This window comes from Diabrotica virgifera, chromosome 6, assembly GCF_917563875.1.
Source record: "Diabrotica virgifera virgifera chromosome 6, PGI_DIABVI_V3a".
Taxonomy (NCBI): Eukaryota; Metazoa; Arthropoda; class Insecta; order Coleoptera; family Chrysomelidae; genus Diabrotica; species Diabrotica virgifera.
In genome coordinates this window covers 207089717-207111323 of record NC_065448.1, presented here as the reverse complement: position 1 = coordinate 207111323, position 21607 = coordinate 207089717, and the positions used below count along the sequence as shown (strand labels likewise).

Sequence of the window (21607 nt, the reverse complement as noted above, 5' to 3'; positions counted from 1 at the left end):
CTTAGATGAGTTCTTAACTTTGTTAACCTATAAACATAAACATCAAAATAATATATTTTAAACTTAATTTTAAAAATGGAATCTGAAGAACATACAATGGCATTAAAAGGTATAACGTAGTTTTATTTTGTAACTGTTATCAATTTATTTGCATTTTAGTGATGAGGCTGACTAGGCCTACCTTAGCAAGTCCCCTACCCATTACTTGTGATAGTAAAGATTTGCCAGGTAATTTACTGAACAATGCCTTGCAGCAAGATCCTACTTCTGTAGAAGGCACTGAAACCTTATCTGTAGGACAATTTTTGCTTTTACCACAGACTCCAGTTAATATATATTTAGGAGAAACTTTCTCCAGTTATATCTGTGTTTATAGTGAAGCTAAAGAAACTGTTAAAAATGTTAATGTCAAAGTGAGTATACCTACATCAGGTAAAAATTATTGACAATATTAAGGGCCCCATTCATGTTGAGATCGGTATCGATACATGTTGCAAGTATCAGTACCTCGATACAAATATCATAGTGTATTTGGCTGTCTCGGTATCAGAAGGTATCGCCGTTTGTATCACTGTCGTGAAACCTCGATACCGCAAGTATCCTAAGTGATCGCAATTTTGTCAATGAATAATATATACCTACACAATTATTAAATAATATATCATTCATTCGTAAATAATTTTTACAATCATTTGGATCATGCACTTTTCTTCTTGCAGAAAATTTGGCACTGTATATTTGTTTTTGTGATGTAACCATTGCTTTATACAGGGTGTTTCAAAAAGGTATGTCATAAATTAAATCACGCATTCCAGGGACAAAAATAAATTGATTGAATCCAACTTACCTTAGTACAAAAGTGTATACAAAAAAAGTAACAGCCCTTTGAAGTTACAAAATGAAAATCGATTTTTTTTTCATACATCGAAATCTCTTAGAGATTTTTCATTGAAAACGGACATGTGACATTCTTATGGCACCAACATCTTAAAAAAAAATTAAAGTGAAATTTGTGCAGCCCATAAAAATTTTATGGGGGTTTTGCTCCCTGAAACCCCCCCAAATGTTTGTGTATGCTCCAATTAAATTATTATTGTGGCACCATTAGTTAAACACAATGTTTTTAAAACTTTTTTGCCTCTTAGTACTTTTTCGATAAGCCAGTGTTTATCGAGATATTTTGAATATTTGTTGAATGCACCACATATTTTTATATGGTTAAGAACCTATGATATACCTGTTAATAATCTGAAAATTTATTTATAATTTACATTTTTAGGTATATTTTGAAGAAGAAGCCACATCTCGATAAAAGGTGACATCAAAAAAAGACTAAGAGGAAAAAAGTTTTAAAAACACTGTGTTTACCTAACGGTACCACAATAATAGTTTAATTGGAACATACACAAACATTTGGGGGGTTTAAAGGAACAAAACCCCCATAGAATTTTTATGGAAACATATTAAAAAAGAAGCCGCATCAGGATAAAAATTGGCTTTTTGAAAAATACTAAGACTCAAAAAAGTTTTAAAAACCTTGTGTTTAACTAATGGTACCACAATAATGAATTAATTGGAACGTACACAAAAGTTTGGGGGGGTTTGAGGGAACAAAACCCCCATAAATTTTTTATGGGGTGGACAAATTTCACTATAATTTTGTTTTAAGATGTTCCTGCTATAAGAATCATACATGTCCATTTTCAATAAAAAATTTCCAATAGTTTTCGATATATTGAAAAAAATCGATTTTCATTTTGTAACTTAAAAGGGCTGTAACTTTTTTTGTGTACACTTTTGTACTAAGGTAAGTTGGATTCAATCAATTTATTTTTGTCCCTGGAATGCGTGATTTAATTTATGACATACCTTTTTGAAACACCCTGTATATTATATTCTTTTTAGTTATCTTTTCCTTTTTGAAATATGTGACAATGTACCTGCTACTACAATAAGCACGGGTATGGGCAGTAACATGATTTCTAAGTACACACGAAATAAAGAAAATTTTATTCAACTGATATTTCATGAGAAACGTGTAGGTACAGTACAGATACGGATACAAATCTCAAGATATATGTATTGCAATTTGTCGTGATACATATGTATTGTTACCGATCTCAACGTGAATGGGCCCCTTTAGCATGATCTTTTTATTGCATTTGTAAAAGATTGTCTTGTAGGTTGATTTGCAAACTAGTGCTCAAAGATTATCATTGTCTTCAAATCCAACTACAGATCAACTTCCCCCTGATAAGACAATTGATATTGTTATACATCATGAAGTAAAAGAAATAGGAACACATATGTAAGTAACTTTTATCAGTAAATAAAAAGGCAAAAAATAGAATAAAACAATTATAATTTCATTATCTTAAAGTAAAATGTAAGTATATTATAAACTTACGTGCATAGAAATCGGCCCACTGAAAAATTTGGGTCATTTTTGATGTCTCGTATTTCCTAAACCTGTTTGACGATTTAAGTGATTGTTTTAATATGTTATAGCCTGATTCTTTAGCAATATCGCTGTAGTAACATTGTTGTTTAAAAGGTAAATTTTTATTGTATACCAGGTGTACAAATCAAACTGTGTTTTTTCTCAAAGTTCGCATCACCCTGTGGAATATTCTAGCACTTATAAAATACTGAAATTAAAACCCAACTACAGGTTCAGATTTTCTTAATATTCTGTTTTTTGATTCATTCGTTTATGTTGGATAATAAAAAAGTTAGGTACTTTAACAACTAGACATGTTCTTCATCAATACACAGTGTTTCTAAATAAGTGCAACAAAGTTTAAGGGGTAATTCTGCATGAAAAAATAATGACAGCTTGCTTTAACTACGTATGTTTGCAAATGTTTCGTTTCCGAGATACGGGATGTTGAATTTTGTCTTACAAACTGACGATTTATTTACTGCTCTAAAACCAGTTGAGATATGCAAATGAAATTTGGTAGGTTTTCAGAGATAGTTATTGCCGATTTTTTGAAATAAAATTGAGAATTTTATATTTAGCATTAGCGTGCATACGGGTAATATGATCGGTGATATTAGCCATATGTGCGGTAATGGTGAATATTAAATTCTTAATTGTATTTTCGAAAAATGGTCGAAAAATGTGCAATAACTACGTCTTAAAACCCACCAAATTTCATTTGCATATCTCAACCGGTTTTAAAACAATAAATAAATCATCAGTTTGTAAGAAAAAATTCAACATTCCGTATCTTGGAAACGAAACATTTGCAAACATACGTTTATAAAGCAAACTGTCATTATTTTTTCATGTAGAATTACCCCTTAAAGTTTGTCGCACTTATTTAGAAACACAGTGTATTAATGAAGAACATGTCTAGTTGTTAAAGTACCTTAACTTTTTTATTATCCAACATAAAGAAATGAATCAAAAAACAGAAGATTAAGAAAACCTAAAGCTGTAGTTGGGTTTTAATTTCAGTATTTTATAAATGCTAGAATATTCCACAGGGTGATGCGAACTTTGAGAAAAAAACACAGTTTGATTCGTACACCCGGTATACAATAAAAATGAACCTGTTTAGCAACAATATTATTACAGCGATATTGTTAAAGAATCAGGCTATAACATATTAAAAAAATAACTTAAATCGGCCAACAGGTTTAGGAAATACGAGACATCAAAAATGACCAAATTTTTAAGTGGGCCGATTTCTATGCACATAAGTTTATAATCTGCTCTATACAATTTCATATATTTTTTACACAGCAGTATAAATAAAGGACAGTGTTTGCTTATTATGTGTATATAATTGTAAAATATGCATTAATATTTATTTATTTTCTCGTTTATGAATACCAAATTAAAATATTTTTGGAGAAATTTTCCAATGTTTAAAAAAATGTTTGGCGAGTGTTAATAAAGCTCCACTATCTACCACAAATGTTTTACATAACATTGTTTACCGCTTTGCAAGATATATCTGTTCTTTGTTAATTTCTTGAGGTTTTGGTGGATTACTCCTCTATGTCATTTATAGCTTGCTGTGTGTCTTTGCCGCTATCGTGACTCCTTTCCATTTCTTCGTGTCCTCGTACTGAACTTTCCAGTCTTTAACATTCATTGCTCTTATGTCTTCTTCTTCTAGGTCTTATTCATCTAAACATATCTGAGTGTGGGCCTCGGTATAGGTCGTATTTATTCCAAACAAAAAGATTTTATGTATCTGACTATATTTTCTCCCTTTAATTCTTTTTCAATTTAAGCATTTGTTTTCATTCTTATATCTCCCTCCCTTGTTAGATTGCTGCTCAGTATTGTTCCCAATTTCAGAAGGCTATCTTTCTCTTGTTAATCGTCGTTGTCTCCATCCACATGTAACAGGTCTTATATAGGTTCATCCTTGTTCTCTTACTTAGACTCTTGCTTCTTAGCAGATTTCTTTTCATTCCCATATGTTTTTTTGCCTTTCAGAATTCTTTCCTCTGTTCTTTATTTTCTGTTTTCCCTATTGTTACTCCCAAGTAGCTAAAGGTGGATACCGTTTCAAATCTATCTTTATGTATTTTGTTTTGTGCTGGTTTACCTCTAGTCCTATTCTTTGCGCTTCCTTATCTAATTTCTCAACTGCTTTTATATTTACTACTTGAAGTTAATCTGTAATAATGTTTTTGTTTGCAAAGTTTGTCCTCCTTATTATTACTTCCAATATCAGGTTAAACAGTGTTGGGGAGATAGAGTCACCTTGTTCCATGCCTTTGTTTAATTTGATCTCCTTAGAAGTTGGGGTTAAACAGTGTTGGGAGATAGAGTCACCTTGTTCCATGCCTTTGTTTAATTTGATCTCCTTAGAAGTTGTTCCGTTGAAACTGATCTTTGCTGTAGTGTTCTTTAGGCTCACTATTAGCATATGTTTTAAATTTTCTGGGATTCCAAGATTTTCTAGCTCTCCCATCATTTTCATCTGATTAATTGTATCAAACACGCTTTTGAAATCTATGAATATTAGGTGCATTTCTCTGTTGTATTCTCTTGATTTTTGAATTATTGGTTGCACTGTATGTTTGGAATTAATTGGCGATCTCCCCGGTCTGAACCCGTTCTGGTATTCCCCTAATATTTGTTAAGTGCATGATTTAAGTCTCATGTTTAGTATGTTTGCTAGAATTTTATATGTGGTGTTTGTTTAATAAGGTTATTTGGTTATTGCTTTGTAATTTTCGCACTCTTCCTGATCCCTAATACTGAGTTATTTACCTATATTTTTCAAGAATTCTGTAATATATTTCTGTTTAGATTAATATGTGAAGTTACATATCAACCATCGGATGGCGCTCCCATGTCATTTAGGAAATTTTTTAAGATTATGGTTTTAAAGCCATTAGATGTTAAGACAAAATTCTATAATGCTGAAAATGACGATGTATATTTAGAAGCACAAGTACAAAACATAACAGCTGGTCCTATATGTTTAGAAAAAGTGGCTCTAGATGCTTCACATTTATTTAATGGTAAGTTTTCATACTGTAGGATTTAGTGATGTTTGCTTTTTTGATAGGTAGGTACTATCTTAGCAGTGCAGATCTATCATATCTTTTAGAAATCATATTATTAAATTGGAGTGCATAAAAAATGGCATTACATATTAAACATTTTAATTGAATGTTTTGAATATTGTGTGTTTTAATAGTGATATTTGATATTTTTTGTCTATATTAAACAAATCATAGTTGTGGAAATCAAATTCTTTAGAATTCACTGTTTTCTGTGACTATGCCAAAGCTTTTGATTGTGTAAATCACGACATTTTGATTAAAAAACTAAATTTCTATGGACTTCGAGGTATTTCTTTGAATTGGTTCCAATCTTACTTGAATAATAGGAAACAACTAGTTAGAGCAAATGATACTGACTCTAGTCTCAAAAACATTGTATGTGGAGTACCACAAGGTTCAGTATTGGGTCCGCTACTGTTCCTTATCTTTATAAATGACATCACTAATCTAAAAATAGATGGGAAATTTTTTTCTTTTTGCTGATGATACCAGTATCATTTGGAGCAACTCAACTAATGCATCTCTTCATGCAACTATAACTTCTGATTTGCTTACGATAAAAACCTGTTCTGACTCTAATTTACTTTCTTTTAACGTGGATAAGACAGTAGCATTATCCTATAAAAGTGCTCTTCAACCCCTGCTTGTTAAAAACAGCCAGATCTCTACCGTTGATTCTATCAAATTTCTTGGTATTTTTTTAGACAGCAACCTCAAATGGTCCCTTCATATCGATTTGTTAAGTAAGCAACTCGCCTCACCCTGCTATGCTATAAGATCTGTTTCGAAAGAACTCAACTTAGCATCTTCTAAACTAACATATTTTTCCTTTGTTGAATGGGTTTTCCTTGTTCGAGTCTCATCTTCGATATGGTCTTCCTTTTTGGGGTTCTAATACAGCTGCCCAATTAGATGTTATTTTTAAATTACAAAAAAGAGCAATAAGGTATCTGTTTGGCCTCAGAAGAACAACACATTGCAGAAGTTACTTCAAAGATCACGGAATTTTAACCCTTCCATCTTTATATATTTTAGAAACTGTTTGCTTAATTCGTAAACACATGCATGTCTTTCCAGCAAGGCCTCATCATGACTACTCCACCAGAAATTCAACTTTTGATGTCTATTTACCGATCCCGTCCTCTGAGTTAGTAAAGAAATCTATATTATATTCTCATTTTTCTCAAAAGTGATTTACTCTAACCATTTGAGTTCTGTTTTTTAAATAACTACATAACCACCTAAATACCAGACCATCAATACCATAAGAACGTAATTTATGTAATAGAAGGTCATGGTTTATCTTATCAAAGGCTTTGGAGAAGTCAGTGTACACTGAATAAACCTGCAAACCCTCCTCCAGGGCTTCAGATAGGTAGTCAATATAATTTTCAGTACTATAATACAGTGTCACCAATTCAGCATTACAGCGCCTTCTCCACTATCCTGTCAATTTATCTCTTTGAATCTTATATTTATAACATAGTATTAGTCCAATGATGATTTTATAGATTTTCGATCTTCGATTTTCAATGAACATTTTATAATATGATAGGTATGTGTGAAATATGTGAGTAAGCGAAAAAAGATTTGGTTACCCTATTATTCTTTTTTGAATGTCTGCTTCTTGTTCCATCTGTATTTAATTCGACTATTAAACACATTAATGTTGTTCTGAAGCTATTTCCTTGTGGCATTTTTATAATTAAGTATTTTCTATGGGAAAAAAGCCACAATTTTACTAAAAAATGAATTTATTAACGTTTCGAAGCCCAAATCGGGTTTCGTTGTCAAAATACAAAATACTATTAAGATAAACAAAAATGTTTTTGCTAAGTAAAAAAAAATTCTTCTAATAATTTATTTAATCTGACTCATTTATATTGGCAATTCAGACGTATATTATACATTTTAAAATAGAAGACTTTAAAATGATATCGCCAATATTTATGAGTTGCGTTCCTGGGACGACTTTACTAAAAGATAGTTCATTCGATTACATGAAATCAGTCCCAACTCAAGAATATCCGTCGCAAAAAAAATCATAACATGTGATCTGTCTTTAAAAAGACAACCAATTGCAACGATGACAGTAAAATTCTCGCGTTAGAGATTCCATAGTAAATCTCGAGGGAAAACCAGGAAAAAACCTCGTGATACTATCCCGACATCGTAAGTATTTGGTCTTACATTTAATTTACCTTCAAAAAACTAATACCAAATTCTGACTTTAATATGTTTAAATTATAAATAATATTAATAAAATCATTTTTTAGTAAAATTGTGGCTTATTTCCCATAGAAAATACTTAAAACACATTAATGTTTTTAGCACTTTAACATCTTCCTCTAATTTAGATTGAGTAATGTAGGGCTATCCAATCTTCTTGTTTTAGACAAGTGTTTGAGTTTTTGAAATTTATTTAACTTCATTTTACTGGCCAGATATATTTAGAGAGGATGTTGTGTAACAAAAATGAGAAAACTTCTGTTGGAGTGAAAGTAAAAAGAAAGATATACTCCAACAGAAGTAAGGAAAAAAAAGATTGACTACTTATCACTCAATAGTTGTGTCTATATTGAAAATAGAAATGAAGGGGCTTCAGCAGTAGCAGTGAAGCCGAAGTCGGAAAAAAAATACTACTAAAGTGCAGTAGTACTGAAGAAAGGGGAATTAGAAGGGATAGAAGTAGAAGTGGGAAGAGACAGAGGCAAACTGAATAGAGTTGGCTAGCAAGAGATGCAAGAAAACCACTTGACACTCAAGGATGGATACGGCTCGTTTGCATGCCTGTCGAAGAACAGTAGCTCTATATAGATAGTAATGATGACTAAAAGATGAAATAATAAAATAAGAATAATGTACTGAAACTGAATGAAGATGGATAATTGCTAAAGACGAACAAGATAAATAAATCTAACAAATCATGGGCGCCATGAAAATGATCTTCGATCATTCTCCCAGGTATCTTACACTGCTGTCAAATATTAAATATATTAAACCTGTAATAATGAACATAAAGGAATAATAAAATAATTGATATACAAAATAAATACATATTTATTAAAAGAGTCGACCACAAACCTCCGAGTAAGGCGGTCGCATTCAGTCCAGAATATTTTAAAACATTTTATATTGTAAACGTTAATTTCGATTTGTGTACAAAATGTGATTATTTAAATGTGATTTTAATTACCTACATGTTTTAATATCAGTAATTTGAACGTCTCCGTAAACTTGTTCTAATAAATAAATTCAGTTTTTATTTTTAATTACATTTTTACATTTTAAAAGTAAATAAGTGTTTTGGAATCGAGCTATTTATCATAAGGCAATTAGTGATAATAACTGAAGAAAATATCCAACAATTTCATACCAGTGGAGTGGAGTTAAAAAGGGATATCAAATGAAATGGTGTGCCAACTCATCAATCCGGATATCAGGTGAATAACAATAATATGTCTTATCAACAATATTTTTTTCCTACGTCAATGTCACAGCCCCAAACGGGTTACCATGATCAAAATCAACAGGCCATATATCAGCAAATTCCAGGCTCATCTACTCAAATGCAACCAATTTTCCCACAATATCTTTCACAACCAAATCCTTTACCTCTCCCCCAACACTTAGTATATCAAAATCCACAAAATCCACAGGTAGTCCAACACATGAATGAACAAGCAGCTCCTAACTCTGAATCTGAAGATAAATGGGAGAAAGTAACAAATAAAAAAAGAATAAGAAGTCCCGAAGTGGAAATATCCAGGAAACAAACAAAATTAAGTGATTATTGGCTGCAAAAGCCACTAGAAACAAAAAACTCGTATAGTATGCTTACAGAAGAAAACGAAGAAAGCCAAGACGAAGCAAAAGATCAAGAAAACAATACAAAACATGTACCCAAGCCCCCACCGATAACCATATATAATGTAGGTGTTGTCCAACACATTCATGATCTACTGAAACAAACCACAGGAGATAAATACACTATTAAAACCATTAGTTATGAAACAGTAAAAGTTCAAGTCGTTGAGGCCGAACATTTTAAAAAATTGATCACTGAACTTGATAAAAGGAATACTCAATACCATACTTTTAGGCCAAAAAGCGAGAAAACATTCAGGTTTGTCATAAAAGGACTGCATCATGGTACAGATACTGATGACATAAAGGCAAATCTAGCAGCACAAGGCCACGAAGCAGTGAACATTCACAATATAAAACATTATGTATCAAAAACCCCCTTGCCAATGTTTTTCATTGATATCGTATCGAAGGAAAACAACAAAGAGGTTTATAAAATAGAAAAATTAGGAAACAATATCATCAAATGCGAACCTCCTCGTACGAAAAGAACAATCCCCCAGTGTACAAGATGCCAAGACTACGGACACACCAAAACATACTGCCGCAAAGTACACAGATGCGTAAAATGTACAGGCAATCACGAAACAAAAGATTGTCCTCGGAAATCACGTGATGACAAAGTAAAATGTGTCAATTGTAACGGTGACCACCCGGCTAACTATAGAGGATGCCAAGTTCACATTCAACTACAGCAGAAGCTATATCCTACACTAAGAGAGAAAAGAATCATGCAACCGCATATCCAAACAAATAATACTCTACAAATACAACCTGATTTAACCTATGCTCAAATAGTCAACAAAAATCAACCACAGTGTAGCTATAACAACCAAACAATACCAGGACCTAACCAACCTAATAACAACTTAGCCAAGCTGGAAGAAATGATGCAAAAACTCATGGAGCAAATGGGTACAATGCTCAATTTGCTTACTACTGTCATCAATAAGATTGCTTAATGGCTTCACAACTTAAATATAAAATAGTAGTCTGGAACGCAAATGGCCTTTATCAACGGGTTAAAGAACTCAAAACATTCATACTTAATCAAAATATTGATATATTATTAATTTCTGAGACACACTTTACAGAAAAACACCACATGCGGATTCCCAACTACAAGTTGTATTATACAAATCACCCAGACGGTAGAGCTCACGGTGGAAGCGCCATGATTATACGTGATTCTATTAAACACTCCGAAATGGAAAAATATAACAAAGACTACCTGCAAGCAACCAGCTTAACAATTGAGGAAGCACACGGCCCAATAACAATATCTGCCTTATACTGCCCACCTAAACATGTCGTTAAAAAAGAACATTTCCTAAAATATTTTAACACTCTAGGGAACAAATTCATTGCAGGTGGAGATTATAATTCAAAACATCCGATGTGGGGTTCTAGACTAACAACTCCAAGAGGCAGAGAATTAGCTAAAGCAATGGTAGAAAATAACCTGCAACAAATTTCTACTGGCGAACCAACTTATTGGCCGTCTGATTTAAACAAAATACCTGATGTCGTTGACTTCTGCATCACAAAAGGCATCGATACCAAAAAATGTAAAGCTGAATCATGCTTTGATTTATCATCAGACCACTCACCCTTTATAATAACAATCTCCGAAAAAATCTTAAACAAAGAACATCAACCAACTTTGCATAACACCAAGACTAACTGGTCCCAATTTAGAGAAAAACTAGACAGCCTGATCTCACTAAATCTGTCCTTGAAAAATGAACTCGAACTTGAATCAGCTGTAGATAAACTAACAGAAAGCATACAAATTGCTGCATGGTACGCGACTCCCAGCTACGAACCATCTCAAAACAGAAATAATGTGTCTCCCACAATTAAACAAAAAATTTTAGAAAAACGACAATTACGTAAAAATTGGCAACAGTCAAGAACGGCAGAAAATAAGAAAAAACTTAACAAAGCAACAAAGGAATTAAAGGAATTAATCCATGAAGAAGAAAACCATGGAATACAAGAATATTTAGAAAATTTAACACCAACTGAAGCTACAGATTATTCACTCTGGAAAGCCACGAAAAAGCTCAAACGGCCCCAACAGCATAACCCACCAATCAAAGATGAGGCAAACACCTGGGCTAGAAACGACAAAGAAAAAGCTGATCTTTTTGGCAAGCACCTTCAAAAAGTATTTACGCCATACCCTTCTACAGTATCTACAGAGGAAGAAACAGAACTAACCAGATTCCTAACAGCACCGTTTCAAATGGATCTGCCCCACACGAAATTTACAGTCAACCAAGTAAAACAAACAATAATAGATGAAATCAACATCAAAAAAGCCCCTGGATTTGACCTAATCTCTGGCAAGATTCTAAAAGAAGTCTCGGATAAGTGCATAAAACTAATCACCTTTATATTTAATGCAATTCTGCGTCTAAAGTACTTCCCTAGTTCATGGAAAGTGGCACAAATCCTAATGATCCTTAAACCAGGAAAAAGACCGGAAAATGCATCTTCATACCGGCCTATAAGCCTTTTGCCTATGATTAGCAAAGTCTTTGAAAAAATGTACGTAAAAAGGTTGAAAACGATAATAGACGAAAATAAAATAATTCCAGAACACCAATTCGGTTTCCGAGACAAACACGGAACCATAGAACAAGTGCATAGGCTAGTCAACCAAATAAACAAGGATTTTAACTCCAAAAGATACTGTTCTGCTGCTTTCCTTGACATATCTCAGGCTTTTGACAAGGTATGGCACATAGGGCTACAAATAAAATTAAAGAAGCTCCTACCCTATCCTCACTTCCAGCTCTTAAAATCCTACATAGAAAATAGACACTTCCTTGTGAAGCACGGTACCGAGCACACCAAGATATATCCCATTCACTCAGGCATCCCACAAGGCAGCGTTCTCGGCCCAATTCTGTATCTTTTATACACAGCGGACATTCCAACATCTAGTACAACTACAGTTGCAACGTATGCAGACGACACTGCTATCCTGGCATCCCACACAGATCCAACAACAGCATCAAGGAATCTTCAATCAAACCTAAATAGAATTCAGCAATGGATGAAAGTATGGCGCATCAAATCTAATGGAACTAAATCATTACATGTAACATTCACGCTACGCAGAGAAACATGCCCCCCTGTATATATTGATAATTGTCTAATTCCTCAATCCGAGGACGCCAAATATCTTGGCATGCACTTGGACCGCCGCCTTACTTGGAAAAAACATATTTTTACAAAACGAAAACAGCTTGGACTTAAATTGAGAAATATGTATTGGCTCATTGGACGCAATTCCAAACTATCTCTGGATAACAAAATTTTACTCTACAAGTCCATCCTCAAGCCCATATGGACTTATGGGATACAGCTATGGGGCACTGCTAGCGTCTCCAATACAAACATCTTACAGAGATTTCAAAACAAGGTGCTGCGTTCCATAGTCAATGCGCCATACTATGTATCCAACGAGGTGATTCAACACGACATCCCCCTAGAATCCGTGAAAGAAGCCATACAACGTTTTAGTGTTAAATACTTTGAACGAGTGTTAGTGCATCCTAATGCGTTTGCCAGACAATTAAATGTGCGGGACGTCTTTGAAGTGCGTAGACTAAAACGGCAACTGCCGTCCGACTTAACCAACTGAACGTAATCAAAAGTGTATTCAGACTGATAAAATTTTAGTTTTAGAATTGTAAAGAGGTTACTCACTGGAGTAACTCTCTACATGTCTATATTTTTTACCATAACAAATGCTTAATGCCCAATGGGCAGATTGTTGTACTCAATGGAGTTAATAAAAAAAAAAAAAAAATATTTATTAAAAATAACTACTAGATTTTTGACAATCTCTGAGTTACACAAAGTGTATATCATGTGACTCTAAAATGACGTAAGTTATACAAAAAGTTATATTTGAGATAATAATAATGTTACCTGTTACAAAACTTAAAGGTATAAGTACCTCTTACTAACATATAGGGTACAACTCACATGAGTCTTCTACCAAATGGTTATAGTACGCCTGCTACGTACAACTAAAGGAAACAGACAAAGATGAAAATACTACAAATAAATAGGCCCAAGCCTCACTAAGGGAAAATACAATAATGAAGTACGCAAGTTAAATATACAAGGAATGAAATAGAAATGAAGTTGAGATAAATACCGACGATGACATAAATTAACCGAACAAATGGAATAAAGCAAATAACAATAAAATATTTGGGAAACAAGCAAGTAATATTACAAAATAAATTTACCCGAATTACATAAACCAATATCAAAGCAATAATAAAGTATTAAAAACCTAATTTTCTAGGCTTATTAACTTGTGCACAAGTAACTTACCATAGATCGTAAATAGGTTTGGGAACCTAATACACTAATATTGAAATATGTTATAATAAAAACCAAAGTTAAGCTAAATTGAAAAGAAATATTACATTAACCAAATGTCTGAAATATAAACACTATAGTTACTCAAATCCACACAAACTTAAATGTTCCCAAACAAATCCAAATGACTCCTGAAAGTCCGCTACTGCATCCCAAAATGAGCACCTGGACGGTACGAAATGGTACCTCCTGTAGGTCCAGGTGTAGAATGAAAAGGAGCCGGAATGCCCCCAAATAGCTTGTTCCCAAAATTACTACCCATGATGACTTGTGGTTGGAAATTGTCCTACCTCTCCGATGGTACTGGGAGGTCTAAGTTTTCAAGGGAGTGGCTAAAAAGACAAAATTTCCGTTTACTTCAGTTGCTTAGTGTGTGAAAAAAAAGGATCCAAGGAAAGATAGAAGAAAAACCAAGAAAGTGTTTTTTTGTATAGATAGTAATAAAAAACTCATTAGTGTTAGGCACAAGAAATTACTGAATACTTAACCTTGACAAACTTTATGTGAGAATTTCTAATTACAGCCACGTGGATTTGGAATTTAAATACAGAATAAATATGATTTCTTTAACTTAATTAGAGGATATTGCTTAATAATGGAATAATTCAAAGCTAAAAGATACAGATACATAGCTAAAAATTAGGGTTAGGATTTTCTCTGAAAGATTTTGGAATAATTAAAGATAACTACTAATTTTAGTGAATAAATTTACACATAAGATTTAATCGGAAAAAGTATATATTTCACCATGAAAGGGTGACAACAGATTGTTATAAAAAATTTAATATGAAAATTGTAGTTACCATGAGACTCGATGGTGTTGTATAGAAAACCCCATTGGAAGAATAATTATTTCTCCCAAATAATCCTCAATGGGTTGGAATGGAATTCACATTTTTTCTTTTTTTAAACTAGATATTAACCGGTACTTGATCTAAATTTAGTCCCATGCCACTCTGAACAATTCCCAACTAAAAGTGAAAGCTCAGCTGAGTTTCTTTCCGACTGTCACAAGGACGGCCTCAGAACACGAAATACTATTGCTCGATAGGTGGCGTACATAGTACGTTCCATCACCGAAGTGTGACGTCACATCAGAAGTCCTTTACGAGAAATTAGAGAATTTAAATGAGAGACCGAGGGAAAATAATTATAATAATAATTAAAGAGCTAATTTCGTAACGTGACCGTTACAGTTGAAGCTGTGCTATTTAACTGAATTATGTTACTAGAGTCATAGAACTATTTAAAATCAATAAAGATAATATGAATGTAGTGCTCCAAGATTTATTTAGAAATTGTTTGTATGTTCATTAATCTAATTGTTTATCCTGATGTTTGCGCTGTTAGTTTTACTAAATTTATCAGATACTATTACATAGTATCTTAGCTCTTGTTACACTAAGATTTCCATTGCCTAGACTTCCTTATGCAGTGGTCTTAAAAACGCGCTAAAATCGGCAACATTGCTCTATTGCTGTATATTATAGTTGTATTTTAATTTGTAAAAGATATTCAAAATTTATCTACTTGTTCCGATAGTAACAGTATGTTATTAAAAAGCTTATCAATTTTTCTCTTTTGTCGATTATTTGTTTTTATAGCATAGTATATATATAAATTATTGTAATCACTGAATACATAGTGAAAAAATAATCCTATTAATTATTAAATGAATGAACAATTTAATCGATTATGCAACTAGCGATTATCCAAGAATATTCAAAAACTAAACGAAATAGCCATCTCTATTTTGCTGGTGAAATTAATATTCCACCGTCTGCAACTCATACAACTATAATACACTTACTAATGTTTACGTCTAGCCATGATCGTCTAGCGTGCAGTGTTGCCATTTAAAGGGTGTATATCTAATGTAAATCTCAACAATCTGTATTAATAAACATTTATTTAACTTATCACTTATATTATTAAATAATAAAAACCCAACTCAAAATTTATTATAAATATTTATTTAAAACTTCCATGTTTTTAGTGGTTTCACTAAATTCAAATACAAAAGGTGACAGTATATTTGGCAAAATGACCATTCTTCAACCTCAAGCTATCTGCCAATTCCTGTATTGCCTAGTGCCTAATGAAAAATTATCGTCAGATTTAAAATCATTAAGTGGAGCAACAAATATTGGTAAATTGGATATTGTCTGGAGATCCAATTTGGGTGAGAGAGGAAGACTGCAAACTAGTCAACTTCAAAGGATGGTAAGTGGTTTATATACAAATCATTTAGCTCCATAGTGGAGCAAAGAGCACATCAGTGTTTCAGTAGCAAAAGTAAAAGAATTGATTGTAAGGTTGCTAGCCTCATGCACCATTGCTTGAGTCTCGTCCAATTTTATTGATTAATTTTCTCCACTCTCTTCTGTTCCTTGCAATATTTTTTGCTTCGTTTCATGTTAAATTAACGTGTCTAAGTTCTTTTTCTATCATTCTCTTCCATGTGGCTAGTGGTCTTCCTTGGTTTTCCCTTAACTGGTAGACTGTAGTGCAAAGCTTGTCTCGCTATATTTGATCGGGGTTCCCGTAACATGTGACCTATCCACCTCCATTTCCGCTTTTTATTGTAATTTCTATTTTTCCCCGTCCGTTATTCGCCACAGTTTCTCGATAATATTTGGCCAAAATACTTACTCAATATTATTTGTAGACATCTATTTACAAAGGATGGCTTTTTAGAAAAAAAAAATTGTTATATCCACATTTTGGCTCTTTATACATACTAAGACTGATTTCACATTTATCTGAAAAAGTCGCTGCTTGGTTCTTTACTAACACTTGTTGAGGCCCATACCTTGCGTAATGTGTTGAAGACGCTTTGTGCTAAGCCTATTCTCCTTGGAATGTCTTTTTCCGCGCCACCTGTTGCATTTACTAGACTACCTAGATAATTCTACTTCACCCGTCATTGGTTTTTTGCTTGATATTATTTTCGTTTTCTTAGCGTTGATTTTTATTCCAACAGTTTTTGCTATGTCTTTTAATCTGGTCGTTTTATCTTGCCTATTTTGCTTATTTGATGTTATGAGGCATATGTCATCTGCAAATTCTAGGTCCTCTATTTTGTTAAATAATCCCCATTGTAGTCCTGTTCTTTTATTTTCGGTTTGCTTCATTATCCAATCTAGTATTACTATGAACAGCGTATGTGACAGAACACGTCCCTGTCTAACTCCTTTTTTAATATTTATTTGTTCGGACAGTTCACCTTCGTGCTCAACTCTTGCAGTGTATTTGTCTGATATCCGCAGTGTTTCAGTATATTCCACATTATGTTGAGTTTAATTGAACCAAAGGCTTTTTCAAAGTATAAAATTAATAAAAATTTCTCCATTTTTTCCGTTACTTCTTCCAAAATTATTCTTAAAGTGTTTCCGTGATCTATACAAGAGTTTTTGGGCAGAAATCCTGCTTGGTTTATTCTAAATTTTTCATTTATGGGGTATTTTATTCATTCCAGGATGATCCTCGCAATTATTTTACTAGCAACATTTAATAGGTCTGCAATTTTCACATAAAGTAAGGTTTCCTTTCTTTGGTAATTTTATTATCATTCCTTCGTTGCATTCCATAGGTATATTTTCATACATCCATATTTTTTCAGTAATAAGTAAAATGTATCCACTGACAGGGTTAAGTGCGCCTTCATTATTTATGCTGGTATTCCATCTACTACAGATGCTTTGTCGTTTTTCAATAGTTTAGTGTATGTCGTCGGCCTAATCCGTAAACTGCGTAACTCCATTTATCAAAATTTTTTGTGATACACATATCACTAACATTTTTATATTATTTAATAAGTATCTAATATTAAAAAGATAAAGGCAGTTTTTGTTTATATTCGATTCAGAGTTAAACCACCATCTCCATATAGCTATTTCAGCATCCTCAGTGAAGCTATGCAGTCACAACTCTGAAAGGAATATAAACAATCTGCCTATTTAAGGGAAACCATCGCGATACAATGATTCCACCTTTTGAGACGCAATCTAGCGACATCTCTCGTATTACGAATAAAACAACGAAAAGCCCTAGATACAAAGTTTATTACTTTTTAAACAATTAGAATAATTGAAATAAAAATATAATAAACAATATTTTAAATCTAAGACTTTTCGTTAATAAACTGCTTTCTGGCTGCATCCCGTATCTCCGGATTTTACAATATATAATCACAGAGACGACGAAAATAGGAGAAAGCAAATAGAGGACACTTAGGCCACGCATTTACCTTCTCTTCTTCTAGGAAAAGGACCGAAAGACAGTTTCTAAATACTCAAAACTGAGTAAAAATGGAAAAGATAGAGGCAGTTTTTGTTTATATTCGATTCAGAGTTGGACCACCATCTCCATATAGCTATTTCAGCATCCTCATGCCTCCTCAGTGAAGCTATGCAGTCACAGCTCTGAAAGGAATATAAACAATCTTCCTATTTAAGGGAAACCATCGTGATACAATGATTCCACCTTTTGAGACGCAATCTAGCGACATCTCTCGTATTACGAGCAAAACAACGAAAAGCCCTAGATACAAAGTTTACTACTTTTTAAACAATTAGATCTAATATTACTTACTACCAACTTTTTCTTGAAAATATTTCAAATTAACGGTAAATAACGACAGTGATAGATCAGTCGTGCGGTATGACAAACTAGGGAGTTACGTATTTTGTCAAATTAGGGAGATACGCTGTATACGAAGAGGTCGCTATTTACTTATCTGGTAAAAATATGCACGTGCGCCTTTTTTTAAACGATAAGTAGGGACTTTTTGAAACAGATGGCAATAATAACTCATTTTCAGAGAATTATGGAGTTACGCAGTTTAAAGATTAGGACGACGATGTCTTATTTCGTCTTTCGTAAATTCCTGTTCATTTATGTTCAACACTTCATTTCTTTCTGTTTCTTCTACAAATATACTCAGTTCAATGTCCTCATCATACAAAATTCTGCAAAATATTGAATCCATTTTTCTGCTACTTCTTTTTATCTTGTATGTATATCTCCTTCTTTTCATTTTATATCTGTTTTTTATTTGTTTGTACCTCCTTTCAGTCTTCTTGTTATTGCTTGTAGCGTCTTTGTGTCATGCAGTTGGGCTGCGGCTTCTGCATCTATTGCAATTTGTTTTTGCAATATTCTTGTTGCCAAATTGTGTTGACAAAATAAAATCCAGTGGTAGAGCATTGCTGATAGGTAAATGAAAGATAACATACTGTATGCCTGTACCGCCAACTTCGAATAATGTAGCAGCATTTAAATTTTAATATGTTTGTTCTTTGTCCAGTGTGTGTTATTTGTTAGTCTTATTGTTAATTTTAAACAATTGTCTACGATATTCCGGGATATCTTCCTTTCTGACGAAATGCCCCTGATGATGCTCTCAGAGTGAAAGTATACTTGGGTAAGATTTAATAAATTACAGTGCTCGATATCTGCCTTTTATTTTCTAAAATTCTTTTTCTTTTACCTATTGAAAATGGACTTTTGAAAACAATTCATCACTGATATTACTTTTATAGAGTCCTGAATATGGAGATATAAGAATGACAATAGTAGAACTGCCAAATTTCGTTACTTTGGAGGAACTTTTTACTTTCAAATGCAAACTTATTAACAATTGGTAAGTACGGCGAATATATTTTTTTAATGTTTTATTCATGTATATATTTTTTAGTGAGCGGACAGTTGAGCTTATTATTTATTTAGAAAACGTAGAAGGTATTGGGTGGTGTGATATTTCTGGAAGACAACTAGAACCCCTGCTTCCCCATTCCCATACCGTTTTAGAATTCAGATGCATTCCATTGCTCCCAGGACTGAGAACACTTTCGGGAATAAAATTACTGGACACGTTCCTAAAACGTACATATACCTATGACGAATTAGGTCAGATTTTCGTTGTTGCCGATCATAATACACAAGAGACATCCGATAATAATACAAAAGAGACATCCGATCATAATACAAAAGAGACATCCGATAATAATACAAAAGAGACATCCGATCATAATACAAAAGAGACATCCGATCATAATACAAAAGATACATCCGATCATAATACAAAAGAGACATAATAAAGTGATTAAACTATGTATATATCGATATTATAATTATTTTGTTGAGTTATCAGTTTAAAATATTTAAAGTTTGTGAGATTTGAACAGTTATACAACTTGTTTGAAACTTTAACATCATTTGTAATTAGAAATACACTTGAAATTTTTACAACAAAATTACCTGTTGGATATTCAGCACCATCTTTAGAGCTACGCATTAAGGCATTAATTATTGCGTACTATCACGTCATCAGATAAGAAAAGCATTGTATCATCATCGTCCAAGGACAAATAGAGGGACGAAAGAAGAAATCTTGGCTGAGAAATATCAGATATTGGACTAACCGGTGTTGAACAAATATTTTATGTTGCAAAAGATAGGGAAGTGTTTAAAGAAGTGATCGTAAACCTTCGTTAGAAGATCGTACAATAAGAAAAAGATGACATTATCAAATCAAGAACAGTAAATGAATAGTACCTACGAGTGAAAGTAAGCTCAAATGTATGACCCTTTATTCTTTATGCCAAAATTAAATATATAACACTAAATATTTTAAACATCATAATTAGTCCTAATGTTCAGTTTAATATTTATTTTTAACTTTAAACTATGACCTTATAATTATTGTAATAAATATAATTTTTATATGTTCTTTTAATATGTATATAAATGTAATAAAAAACGTATTTATCAAAGTATATTTATTGTAATATTGAATGGGTTGCATATGTGAGTCCATATTAAATGTAGTAATGAAACACAGACTTACTCACAATCATTTAATTATACTTTGACGACCGGTTTCGATCTCTACATTATACAGATCATCTTCAGGTCGGCGTTACAAGTAGTTAAATGCTACAATAAAGAAAACCAGAGTTAGAACATTATCTGGTTGCACAAGTGTTAACAGAAAGCCAAATTTGAAAAAATTTTTTTGCAATAAAGGTTTTCAACTGTTGACATTTCAGAATATTGATACCTACAAATGCACACCTATGAGTTCAAATGCTCATAAGCATATATGAGCAAATGGGTGCATGTAGTTTGTGAGTATGTGTTGAAATTTAAATTATTAACAATTAAAAACAAATTAAACCATTAAGCAAGCTTAAATATGCATCCAAACTCAAAATAGTAATAACAAATAGATAGTAATATTGTTCAAACCTACTTACATGCCGTTACAAGGGGTGCGTTGCCACTTAGTTGTTATCATATTAATTCGTCCAACTTATGCTGATTGGTTTGCTGGTAGGGTTATACGGCAAACAGACATGTTATGCAGGTCAAAACAAAGTAAATTTTTGAATTTGGAAAGGATCCTGAAGGAAGATGCGTGCTGTGAAACTGGTGATGTCTTGTTAGAATGGAGAAAGACAATGCTCAAGTGGTTGTGTATTGAATGTAGCCAGGTATGAAAATCTTATTGTAGACACTAAACAGTGTAGACAGTGTCTACAATAAGATTTTCATACCTGGCTACATTCAATACACAATAGGGTGGTCCAAAAAACTCAAGTTTTTCTTAGGGACCTAGGGACCCTCCCATTTTGTTATATCTAATAAAAGAATAATCTATGCCAAATCTTAACACTCTAGAACATATGGAAGGCAGTGCTCAACAACATTTAGTTTTCGTAAATTTTCGTAAAACAGTTCAAGTTTAGAAAATGTTTGTTTGTTTGTCAGGATTCAAAAGTTAACAAAGCTG

The 21607-nt window shown here is 32.8% G+C and overlaps 1 protein-coding gene across 1 annotated transcript; it reads left to right on the top strand.

Annotated features, from left to right (window-relative positions):
* LOC126887161 (trafficking protein particle complex subunit 13) lies at positions 1 to 20588 on the top strand. Its single transcript, XM_050654526.1, has 7 exons — positions 1 to 109; positions 160 to 413; positions 2184 to 2308; positions 5279 to 5493; positions 15809 to 16035; positions 19356 to 19456; positions 19511 to 20588. The coding sequence occupies exons 1-7, from the start codon at positions 76 to 78 to the stop codon at positions 19908 to 19910; spliced, it is 1356 nt and encodes a 451-aa protein (XP_050510483.1). The 5' UTR covers positions 1 to 75; the 3' UTR covers positions 19911 to 20588.
* The last annotated feature ends 1019 nt before the right edge of the window (positions 20589 to 21607 follow it).

Bases quoted from the DNA above. Each gene is read 5' to 3' on its own strand.
- LOC126887161 (XM_050654526.1), top strand. From the start codon at position 76: ATGGAATCTGAAGAACATACAATGGCATTAAAAG. The intron at 110-159 runs GTATAACGTAGT...TTTGCATTTTAG, and splicing joins ACATACAATGGCATTAAAAG to TGATGAGGCTGACTAGGCCT. The intron at 5,494-15,808 runs GTAAGTTTTCAT...CCATGTTTTTAG, and splicing joins TGCTTCACATTTATTTAATG to TGGTTTCACTAAATTCAAAT.